Source organism: Silene latifolia, chromosome 2 (genome assembly GCF_048544455.1).
Source record: "Silene latifolia isolate original U9 population chromosome 2, ASM4854445v1, whole genome shotgun sequence".
NCBI lineage: Eukaryota > Viridiplantae > Streptophyta > Magnoliopsida > Caryophyllales > Caryophyllaceae > Silene > Silene latifolia.
This window is the reverse complement of record NC_133527.1, coordinates 198,852,920-198,865,217: the sequence shown is the minus strand read 5'-3', so window position 1 is coordinate 198,865,217 and position 12,298 is coordinate 198,852,920. Positions and strand designations below refer to the sequence as shown.

Below are 12,298 nucleotides of genomic sequence, written 5' to 3'. Positions count from 1 at the left end.
GGTTGAAATCAAAATAGGGTTATTTCTGAAGCGACCATATACACGTGATAGACGATAACAAGTATCCCAACTTGAAACCCAAGGAATCCAATACCTCTAATCTTGAATGGTCATAATCTCATCACTAATTGTTATCAAGTTGAAATTTAAACAAAGTTCTAATGAAATGGTCCCAAGTGTTACAGTTATGTGGAGTGTATACTATTGAAAAATGCTATAATCAAGCATTTAACTTCACTTTCAAGACCACTCTACTCTTGCCTTCTCTCTACCCTTGGCTTCTCTCTTCCTTGCCTTTTAGTTGTGTCAATCATGGCATAAACACCCCACTATTTCCCTTCTTTAGCATAAAGCTATCTCAAATAATTTGTCTCCTTTTAAAAGCCAAAACCAACCAACCACATTATATGCAATAACAAACAAATTTCTAGTTATTTTTAAAGATATTATTTCATTGCTTTTGTTTTATTCTCTAATATCTTTACTCTTTGCTTTATTTTTCTCTTCTTATTATCAAAAAAAAAATATGAAGAGGGTGTTCTTGTATTTAGGCATGGGTTCATGTGTTTCTAAAAAAAGTTCTCCAAAACTTCCTCCTCCTCCTCCTCCTCCTCCGACAATTACTACTACTACTACGACTACTGCTGCTATGGAGAAGCCAGTGGTCAACCATGTTCAACCTTCAATATGGCAAGTTGCAGGTTGCTCCTTTCTTATATATTTTAACTTTGTTATTATAAATGAAATCTTGAATCATGTTCCAAGTTAGTGTACAGTTTGATATATTTTGATGCTATTTTCGGCTAGTAAAAAGTTTCTTATTTCAATGGAACGAAAAATTTGTTATTCTTTGATTCTGTATTGTGATGAAATGAAGCAAAATGACTTTCTTAAGTTTAAGTTTTGACCTATACCCACGAAAGACTTGAACAATGTTATTGTCTTAGTATTAAGCAGAGTATTGATAGTTTAGTGAAACAGGTAGTAAAGAAGAACAATTTTTTGATTCAAAGGCATGGCTAGAGTCGGACGATGAAGATTTCGTCAGTGTTAATGGTGGTAAGATTACTCTATCCTCCATTCCTCCCTATATTCAATTGCAGCTATTCTTCATGTTACCGTTTTTATCCTCGGGTCAAGTCAAATCGAACATAAGGGTCGAACATAACAATCATCATCAACCCAAGCCTTATCTACATGGTTTCGAAAAATAAGTACTCTGCAATAATTAGCATGGGTTGAGAGCTGAGACTGTCTACAACAATAAAACCAACGGTGCATTAAGTTGTAGATATGATGCATAACTGATTAACTGTATAAGACTGTGACGCGAATATATGTACCTGTACCGCAACCCCTACATGATGGGTGTGTTATTAGGCTCAACTACTAAATTTATGTATAGGTGCGCCTCGCACTTCTCTGACGGACCATTTAACCTTCATACTACAATAGATATATACGACTTCTGAACACTTCTTTAATGCACATAACTTATAAGATACTTCAATGTGATGATGAGCTTATGGTAGGGATTATACTATAAATGCGATACTTCAACCCGCTTGTCTTCTACTGTGGGGTAGAAGGGAGCGTCGATGGTAATTACCAACACGTACTACCGAGTGATACGATTAGGAAACAGGGAAGCTTTGATTAGTTTTCGGAAAATTTGACAATTTTCACCAACACTAACCTAACTTGTAAACACGAGTGAGGTTAGTCCGGTCTATGGGCCCTCTACACCGCCTGGCGAGTAACACGAGTATTTTTTCCCGTTCAGGGGAGTTGGGGTGCTACAAAATGTGTGTATACTTACCCTTTCGCGAATTTAACCATAACAGTATAAGAAGCGCACACATACAGTTTGAACCTTTACTTTGAATCATTCCTAATCTTATGAATTATCGATATAATATGGGCAGATGCCTCGCCGACAAAGCAACTAGACAAGGATGGTGAACATCAAGGAAGACGATTATCGGATTTATTCAAAGAAAGCAGCAGCTTTAGCAGTGACAACCAAACAAGCATTAAGGCAGCTCAAGTAGGTATTGAAAATAAGCAGAAATCAGCAACTACTACTACTACTAATAATAATAGTAGTATTAAATTAGAAAGGAAAAAGTCAGTAAAGCGTTGCTTACCAAGTTTGGTTAGAAGTTTAAGCTGTGGTAAGAGGCCAAGTCATGTTGCTGTTGCTGGGTAAATTATATTTTTAATCAGATTTTATTTGTAAAAAAGAGTGACAAATAAATTATCATAGCAAACTTGAGTGTTTACTTTTAAATCTTTCAATTACAGTAACAATATAGTTTGCGATGTTAAAGAAACATCATTGACGAGTGAAAAGTGAAGTTTATTTCTTTGTTTATTTACATTCTTGTTTAAGACAGACATATCCGTCTTAAACAATAAAGTGGGTCAAATAGATGGATGAGACAAAAAGACCTAAGCATGTCCATGCTCGAGTAACTTGTTCAAAATGAGTACATCAGTTCATAAGGAACATGCTTACATAGTTACATACCACAATTTGACATTAAGATCGTCCTTTCTTGTTATTAACGCACTTCGAAACTTTAAAAATGATCCTATACAAATACTCTGTGATCTAAACTTGATCAACTAAAAACTCTATTCATATAAGAAAATACAATCAGATCATAATGAGATTATGACTCATCAGTTGATTATGTTGTTTGAGCATACAACGTACTTCCCTCGTCTTGTTCAGTAGTTACGGTGTATTAACTAAAAATCCTATTTATATAAGTTACAGTATTTGTTAAGTTAAAAAGTTGCCAATGGGACGGGATTATTGTGCCAAGTCATTGAAGACAAGATGAAACAACTCGAGTGTGAGTTAATGCTCCGGTGATAAACCAGACTCGTAATATAAAGAAGAAAAGAAAGGTAAAAACCAGGGCTAACATTGTACCCGATACATTCAGCCAAATCACATAGTATAGAAAAGAAGAAAACATTGTACAAGAAAGCTTAAAATGTTGCGTAGTACCCTGGCAATTGTGCTAAACTGGGAGATTGGTCGTGTCAAAATACCTAGACAGGTTAAATGTCGATATGAACGTATCAATACAATATAGGTGAAAACCAGAGCTAACACTTACCACTAGCTATTCAAATCGGGTTCCCCAGAATATCATACAGTAGCCCAGATAGAAAAATGGGTTGTTTAAACGATAACATGGGTAAACCCAACTCCCATAAGTCCACAAGCAGCTTTCCACAAGAATAAAAAGGAACATCGAAGTCAATTAGAAAAAGATTATAGAGAAACCCATTGTAAAGCATCCAACCGCCACCCATGGACTCAACCGTTCACCTGATTCAACAAACACAACCTCAGATAGAATTTCATCTTGTTCTTAAAACTGTCCTCAGACGTGTGTGTGTGTAGAAAATTTTAGCAGGATATTGACCATTTTCTATGACTTCATTAAAAGGGTTCTTTTGCAAAACATGTCTATCCCATTAAAAGCTAAAATCATGAAATCGAAACAGCATTAACCAGTATTCAGTTTAAGTGGATAAGCTTACCAATCCTAGCAGCCTTCCAAAAGAACCCTCGAAATCTGCAACAAGCCAGCAAGACAGTAGAGAAAATGAGAAGAATATCAATCATATTCTCACTTTAGTAGCGTTTGATAGAGTAACTGCTACACCAATTTCCGGAAAAAGGGCACGACAGGGCAATATATGCCCACTGCATACATATGGAATCAAATAGAAAATACACTAGCTATAGTAAAATATTACTCCGTATTTACTTTGTAGGTAAGGATAATAGTAAGAGGATAGGATGTCTCATCCTCATTCCTTGTACTTAGCAGCAAAACAAGCCCATCAAATACAATATCTAGAAAAGAACAGGATGTCTCATCCTCGTCCCTTGTATTTTTATGCATTCTCTGATCGAATTTTTACCCATCTTATAAAGCTCACCTACATATAATATACTCCGTACTAGATAACAGTGAACCCAACATCAAATGAAGTTTGCACAATACTGACTACCATTTCCCTCCAACACAACAGAAATAAGTGATGGTTTCCAATAAGTGATAGACAAGGACAACTAATACTACGGAATAAGGCTAAATGAAGTGTGCTATAAGGAAGAACCATTTCCAACTAACATAAAATAAATGTAACAGGACATCAAGTTCACCCGAATAAAGAATAGCCTGGTCAGTGATCACAATTCACAAGGTCAAATTAGTAAGGGAAACAACATACACTTCTGAGATCATATTTAGGTCATAACATCTAATTTCACCGGTAAGAGGCGGCACCATCCCAGCCCAAAAAGACTCATGCAGGGTCTGAGTTTATAATAATGTAACTCCTCGTGGTCCAAGAAATTACCCATCCTATAACAGTAAAGGACATAAGACAATCTAAAAGGTCAATAAATTGAGTCCAGCACATTTTAAAGCACAGAAAGCTTGTTTTGTTTATAACTTTATATACCCTTACAGCCTTACATACCCAAAACAGCAAGGTTGTACATTGACCAAGCTTAACGGCTAAGTTCGTTTCTTAAAAGCTCTCGTTTATTGCAGGGTAGGGATAGATCATACGTATGTTCTTTCTATGACTGTTAACAAACGAGAGCGACTGCGATTTCTCAGATGACCACTAATGAAAATTAGTTCGAGGATTAATCCAATTGACCATTCCATGATACAGCTAGCTCAACAGTTATTACAAAGCCAAATGCACCCTACATTAGGACTGAAGGTCATGAATGCAAAGACGCATAAGTTCAACATACACACCTTCACCCAATCCAACATATGAGTACAACTTAAAACAAAACCCGATCAATCCATAAAAACAAAGATGGATCTAACACATATCAATCAGCATTCCATACTTGAATCTCGACAGGCATTCGCAAGTAAATTCGAAACATGGATGATCAATAGCTAATAATTGGGGGAAAAAAGAAGAGGGAAATACCCAGTTCTCTGCTCAAGAATGGCAGGAAAATGCATCTTGATGTAAGTACAGGTACAGATAGCTAACAGCACCACTGTCAAAAATGAGTGAAAATTGAACAATGCTGACTGCATTTTACCAAATCAAATTTCCATCAGCATCCTCAATTTTACAAAAACTAAATTTCAACTATTTCCTCGGTTCCATTTGATTATATACGTTTTTCAAAATTGAACACGTAAGCAATTAAATGGAATAGAAAAATAGGAAGTAATTGATAGCTCAAATGTGGAATTACCATAATTAATAGCCTCCTTTCGTCCTGAAAATTGTAATTTGCTAGAAATTCCTGCAAATATAAGCAAGAAGAATAATGTATATAGCTACATGCCTACATTTATATTGCGGAAAAAAAGGCGTAAATCAGAAGAAAGATGATTAAAATTAAAAATAGACAGGAGAAAGACGAGTATACCTTAAGAATTCAGCAAAAAAAAAAAAATGAAGAGCTTCAGGCCTTCAAAGATGTTATTCCGTATTTGACGAAGGAAACCCAGGAGAATTGGGGATCCAAACCCTAGATCGAGAAATTAAAATTAAAATTGAATTGGGGGAGGGAGACAATGAGAGATCAATCGGAACTTCGGGAGCGTAGTATATACGAGTAATCTAGTATAGCGAGATGTAGGGTGTTCTTTCGCGGTTGGGTTCACCGACCGCTAATTTAATTTGATTTGGACACGGTTTCGACCAAACTCCAAACCTAAACTGCACCGTGTGTAACGGTTATAAGTGGTTCTGTTAATTGCTTAAAACGGTTATTAGCAATTCGCCGAGATGTACATAATTAAGAAAAGTAGTTATCACGTACTCCGTATTTATTAGTATTTATTTATTAATGTTTTTTTTTTCACAAGAGATTTTACCAAAGATGAATAAATGAATAGTGTGTTACCGTATACACAGACGGAGTAATAATTCTTTCAATCGGTGAGTTGACTAAAAATGAAAATCCCGATATTTTTTATATTTGTTATAATCCTACTTGTTATCATCAACAATCATAAATCATTTCCCTCAAAAAACAATCATAAATCCTAGACTCATTTAATTTTCCCTCAAAAAGTGTGATTATATATAACGTTTTACTCAGGTCTAATGACTTTTCTAAGACAAAGAGGGAAGACTCAACATCGACAACATCCAAAAGAACCGGTTTTAAAAGGAGTACTGATTTAGCATTCCTAAAACATACGAGAAAACAACTGAGTAGGAGACAATATAGACAGAGTTCATTTAGTTGAATCTAATTCAAAACAACATACACTGGCTACAATGCTACACTACAAGGTCAGAACCATCTCAACTTCTCAATTTAGAAAGTTCAAAAAAAATACTGAAAAACAATGTTATTTGACAAATGAAGGATGAAGAATCGCCTATCCGTCACTCCGTCAGGATGTGGTTGCTGCCAGTGGCCAGGAATGAGCATATTCAAAACAGGATTCTTAAGCTGCACCGGCTTCCACCATCTCCTGCTCCACTGTTGGCACAACTGGGTAATATTTGTAGTGAAGTTCACCCACATCATCACCTGAGAGCTTCTTCCATCCATCAGGTCCCACATGGTAGACTGCATAGCATAACAAACACAATCAGGCACAGGCAAGTGAGGAAACTAGACTTGGAAAACGCGACATTCAGATTGCGCCATTACAGGTTCAGGTCATTATGGGTGAACTGTTATTAGATCAGGTTCAGGTTCAATTTGTTTGGGGACAAAGTTAGTTATGCCACATCTGCTGGCAACTCACCGGGGTAACGGGGTTTATGTTATCTATATAAGAGGTATTAGAGAGAGCATACCGCTAGCAACTCCACCACTAGCTGCATCACGAAAAGTGGCGCCATAGATAGATCGTCTAGCTAATTCAGCAGCTTGCTCCACCGTCATATCATACCGATACCTACAAACAAAAGGAAATATTCAAATGAGGTTTGAGCTAATAAATAAGAATATGCACATAAGTAGCTACCAGACAGTATCTACAACTCTATAATATCCAGCTGACTGACAGTCTAGCGAAACACGAAAGGAGAAGAGTAAAAGAAAGCACACACACACACACACACAATAAAAAAACGGAACTCATAAACAAAAGATAGACTAGATTGGCTGGTATGATTCATATGATCATGAAGAAATGAAATGCTAAAAGTGGACACTGTTCTAAAAACACCAGGCCTTCAGAACAAAAGGCTTGGAAATAATCACTCCAAAAGTGTGAATATATAATATTGAACCCCAAAAGTTCAACCAGAAATCGGTGGTTAACCAATAGAACAGCCCTACATTGTCGGTCACTTGAAAATTTGTGTCTGGGTATACACAGATAGACAATAGCCATAACAGAAAAAAGTAAAGTCTATCGAAGTTTAATATTAAAATAAAGTCTTCATAATTAATCTTATTCCTTAGCTAATTAAGAAAAAAGTTCACCATATGTTTTGACAAACCTTACAGTGTTATTCTCGTAGTAATAAAAAAATAGAATTACAGAAATAGGGACTAACTCATTATCAAGCACGCCATAAGCATATGGTGAACCAGATCCAACAGAGAAACGCATTCCTTTGAGCCTTCCGCCCTCACTGTCCACATAGTACAGACCAGGTCCCTAGAATCAACATTTAAATACACTGTTAATCATGTTCAAAACATAACATAAACAACCGCCACTGTGAGTTTAGAGTCCGATTTTACCGTTTCATCCCATCCAGCAATCATAGTACCCACTGACAGGCCCATACCCCTGTAACTATACAGTATATTTGCTAGCAATTTGGAAGCACCAGTGACAGAAATTCTTCGCTTGTTCGCTAGTTCATGCAGCCGGCACTGTTGATCAAAGAAAAAGCATAACTAGTCAGTGTGTATCAAGTGGCTTGCAGTGGAAATAACTCGGAAACTCAGCACAAACACAATTAAAGAAGCGCATAGGTGCTCAGACATCCTCAAAGCAGAGAGATCACCAACAAAAGCTTAAAGGTGGCTAGTGAGGGGTTGAACAAAGCATAAGGGGAGCAACAATGATAAAATCCCAAAATGAGATGGCACGTGAGCACAAGTCAACTTAAATGTAACTCGATACCCAAAATGAGATGGATAAGATTTGTGTTTACCTTGATGCCCAAATTGCGATGCCAAAACTGGCAGTCAGCAGCACCACCAGCCATCGTGCCAAGCATGTGAGGATTGATTTCTATTATCTTCTTAACAGATTGGGATGCTGCAAATATTTCCATAAAAGAAGCGTGAAAAATACATCAGATTGCAAATAGAGAGCAATCATGAATGACTAAATCCTAGCCCCAAAAAACTGATAGGAAAACGACAAAGCCAAAATTCTTCTAAGGGAAATCAAAATCTGAAGAGCATATCATTGTAATTCGAAGGTCACAATATCATCATCATCAATTCATCATGTCAAGGTTAACATACAAGTAAAAGCAATCGATTGAGACTTCAGACATAAAAGAGTGCATTTCAGAAATTACAAGGATAGGTTAGTTTTCAAACATACATATGTAGCCTCCCATGCTGGCCCGTGAATCAGCGGCAACAATGACACCATGTTTGAAAATAAAAGCAAGCGTAGTAGTCCCCTTAGCTGGCTTCACCATCTCTACTGCCTTTTTCTGAAATCCATCAAACTGCAGGGAGAAGGTATAAAAACTTATTAATGGACAAGTACCATGATTACTCTAACTACTTCGCACAAAAATAGAGTACTAATAGATAGACAAGGCAAAGGAACCACACACGTTTGAACTGTTTGGATGATCAAAAGAAGGAAGATCAAACGAAGGGGTCATCTGCAAGCCATCAAAAAGAAAATGTCTAGCTCCACCAAGTGGAGCAGTTGATTCAAGACCACTTGTGTCAATCTTCATCTTGTTATTCTGCATTTTGGACAGAAAACAGGAATATAAACCATAAAATAAAGACCAAAATTGCAGTGATATGAGATACTTTCACTGTCTTAATACTGTATATAGGAAGAAGCCAAGAAGGCACAGTCCCGCTTTTAATACCCGTGTAAGTTAACAGTTTTAAGATTCAACTATATCAGATTTCAGTCCCTAAAGACATTGACGATTTCTAAAAAAAATAAGTTTTTCCCTGACATTCAGTAAACAGCCATGAACAAGTTTGTGCCCTGTTATAAACTCTGTAACCACAAATTTAAACTCCAGAAACACACACAACTATTTTCCTTACCCTTCTTTAGGGATCCTTTTGATGCGTTCTCTACCCCTTGTCCTAAATCCAAATTAAAGATAAATACCAGAATGCCATCAATAACAAAACCCCTTCCAACAACCTCAGAAGTTCAATATGTTAGCCGAGTGTAAGCCATAAATCCTGACATCTACACACATTGATCACGCGACCAAGATTCACGACAAAAACACTTCGTTATCATCTTCCCATAGAATCCTTTGGCTCATGTGTTCTCTACCCTTGCACATTATGTCTCTACACCGTGTCCTACCCCAAAAAAACTAAATTAAAGACAACTACCAGAATGCAATCATAAACAAAACCCTTTACCAACAATCTCAAAAGTTCAATATCCTAGCCGAGTGCAAATCACAAATTCCCACATCTACCCACATTGATCACGCAATCACAAATTCCCACATCTAGCCACATTGATCACGCAACGACAACAACTCCGTTATGTCTTAAATTTCTTTGGCTCTTGAATCCTAATTAAGTCCACTAAACGTCTAACCATTACACTAATGCTTTCCTAAGCACACAAGCTAAAAACAACTACCAGTACAAATCAACTGTAATCAAAACCCTAATTAGTCCAAAGAAAATATTGAAATCAAACCACAAATTACAAATATTAGGGGTTTATCCAATCCTCCGATGGAGAGCAATGTATTCAATATTTCTTGAAGCAAATTTATTATTTAAACTAATTACACTTACAAAAACAGCTACTAAATCAATCAAACGTACAATTCATCATTATTTTCTAGGGTTTGTAAACATACTACAATCAATTAAACAAAATTAACACTACGATTACAAATAACCAATAAAAAAACTACAAGAATCAATGAATCATGCATTCAAGATCAAAATAAGATCAATATATTAATATAATAATTATTATAAACAAGAATGTAGTAATTAGCGAGTGATTAGACGTAATCACATACCTTGTGAAGGAAATTGTTGAGACAGATTTAGAGAGAGAAAAGTGAGAAATTAATACAGTCAAAAGTAAATTATATAGAAGGTTTCTTGCGTAGGAAACTACTCTTTGTTTTATGTTTTTTTTCCCTCTTTAGTGGAGCAGCAACTCTCCTATAGGACCGTTCTATAGCATAAGACTGGCCCAAAAGAAGAAAAGCCCAAAGTTAACATATAATTACATTCATATTTCAATTTTATTTTAATTACTCGATATCTTATAATGAATACCGACATATTTAAATATGTAAGTTATCAAGATAAAGTATTATGTTACCAAAATAAACAAATTTTTTTACACATTTATTAACTTACTTAGTTGGGCGCTTTAGGCTAGTCTTTTACTAAAAATGGTCCTATAGAACAATTTGTGTTAGTGGACGCTTTGTGTTCTAGTATTATACGAAGGAATGGTTTGGGTCGGATACGAGTTGGGCCTTAGGCCTTAGCGTGACTTTAATTTAGCGTGACTTTAATTTTGCGGCTCGTTGATAAATAGAATAGCTGGTTTGAAACTCGTTAGTGGTTAGCATGTTGCAAACTTGAGATTAATGGTTTGGGTCGGATACGAGTTGGGCCTTAGGCCTTATGTTTTTTCTTTTTTGACAACAATAAATTTTTATGGAAATAAAACTAAATCCGTAGGTACAATTAAAGTACAAAAGAAGGGGTATTAGCAACCCCAAAACCGCTTGAAACCCAACTAACAGTAGAAACAGAACATGTAGTCAGAAGTGAAGAAAAAAGACGTCTTTTCTTGAACGGCGGATGTTAGTGAGTGGCAAACTCGATTAAGCGGGCTTCCTTCCGCTTCATCCTTGTAGTAGTCGTAGTAGTATTGCGGTACCTGCAAAAAGAAGCTGAAATCTTGGCAGAAGTCAGTGAGGAATCCCTTGAAGTGGTAGAAACACGAGCCTTTCGGACTTTAGCGCAGCAGTACACATTGCATTTCTCTTTGCCAAGAGAGTAATTCCTGACAGCAGCAAACTTAAAATGGACTAACGAGATCTAGGAGAAAACGAATTAAGATGTGTCTTTCATGAGGGTTCGTCCCCTCACCTCTCAAACTATCAAGACGAATTGAGTATATTAATGATGTATTTTTGCATGTAAGGTGTGATAATTTAATAAGGGATTACTAAATGTTTCCGATATGGAGATGTGTGAGTAGTTTTCTTTTATGTAAGAGGCAGAAAGATGGTGCAATTAGATTTGGTAAACGAGTTAATTAGGTCAGATTTATGTCAAGTCATTTTCGATGCGTGGCATATTTTCGGACGGGTCGGGTTAGGACATGTTGAGAATCGGGTCAGTATCGGATGTGTTGTTGTCAATTTATTTTGGGTTAGGGTCATTCTTGTATATTTTGCGGAATTACGTAATGAACTACTCCGTATTTATTTAAGGAATGTTATAAACCATTTATTTTAATGTATAATGTTAAGTACTTTAGGACAAAAGTTAAACGTGTTTTAGAGCATTTAAGTCACTTTGAATCATCGGATATGGACATATGGTCAATTATGGCGTTGTGAATCCGTAGGTTTTGGGTCGGTCATTTTGAGTCAAGTCCAATGAACTTAGGTTTCAGGTCATTTTTTTGAATATCGGATCCATCTTATATAATCGGATCAGCTTTACTAATTCTAAGTAGACTGTGAAGGTTAGAAAATACAACCAAACATAAGGCAAGGAGATTCAAAAATCTAAATTCTGATCTCATATATATTATACTCCACTGAGATGATTGTGTAGTAAAACGTATCATGCAAATTGGTTGACTTATATGTTCATGTTGTAATTCATGAATGTATATATATTTTAAAAAAACGAAAAAAAAAAAAAAACAATAGAATTGCTGGCTGATGATTGTGTAGTAAAACGTATCATGCAAATTGGTTGACTTCTATGTTCATGTTGTAATTCATGAATGTATATATATTTTAAAAAAACGAAAAAAAAAAAAAAACAATAGAATTGCTGGCTGTGGGGTTCGAACCCACGCGCACTTATGTGCAGAAGATCTTAAGTCTTCCCCCTTAACCACTCGGGCAAACCAGC

At 36.1% G+C, this 12,298-nt stretch overlaps 3 protein-coding genes and 1 non-coding gene across 4 annotated transcripts; 1 reads left to right on the top strand and 3 right to left on the bottom strand.

Moving 5' to 3' along the window:
- The first annotated feature begins 248 nt into the window (after positions 1-248).
- On the top strand, positions 249-2,374 carry LOC141644401 (uncharacterized). The gene is made up of 3 exons (XM_074453926.1): positions 249-701; positions 982-1,059; positions 1,926-2,374. Exons 1-3 carry the CDS (start codon positions 527-529, stop codon positions 2,207-2,209), a joined length of 537 nt encoding a protein of 178 aa, XP_074310027.1. The 5' UTR covers positions 249-526; the 3' UTR covers positions 2,210-2,374.
- A 476-nt stretch (positions 2,375-2,850) lies between these two features.
- LOC141644400 (uncharacterized) lies at positions 2,851-5,725 on the bottom strand. Its single transcript, XM_074453925.1, has 5 exons — positions 5,441-5,725; positions 5,264-5,314; positions 4,987-5,093; positions 3,562-3,596; positions 2,851-3,346 (listed from the first exon to the last, which is right to left on the bottom strand). Exons 2-5 carry the CDS (start codon positions 5,264-5,266, stop codon positions 3,279-3,281), a joined length of 213 nt encoding a protein of 70 aa, XP_074310026.1. The 5' UTR covers positions 5,267-5,314; positions 5,441-5,725; the 3' UTR covers positions 2,851-3,278.
- Positions 5,726-6,181: 456 nt separating this feature from the next.
- Positions 6,182-10,328, bottom strand: LOC141644399 (proteasome subunit beta type-5-like). Its single transcript, XM_074453924.1, has 8 exons — positions 10,204-10,328; positions 8,791-8,928; positions 8,550-8,679; positions 8,149-8,255; positions 7,730-7,864; positions 7,540-7,643; positions 6,832-6,932; positions 6,182-6,598 (listed from the first exon to the last, which is right to left on the bottom strand). The coding sequence occupies exons 2-8, from the start codon at positions 8,917-8,919 to the stop codon at positions 6,474-6,476; spliced, it is 831 nt and encodes a 276-aa protein (XP_074310025.1). The 5' UTR covers positions 8,920-8,928; positions 10,204-10,328; the 3' UTR covers positions 6,182-6,473.
- Positions 10,329-12,215: 1,887 nt separating this feature from the next.
- TRNAL-UAA (transfer RNA leucine (anticodon UAA)) lies at positions 12,216-12,298 on the bottom strand. The gene has a single exon. It is a non-coding gene; the product is annotated as a tRNA-Leu (tRNA).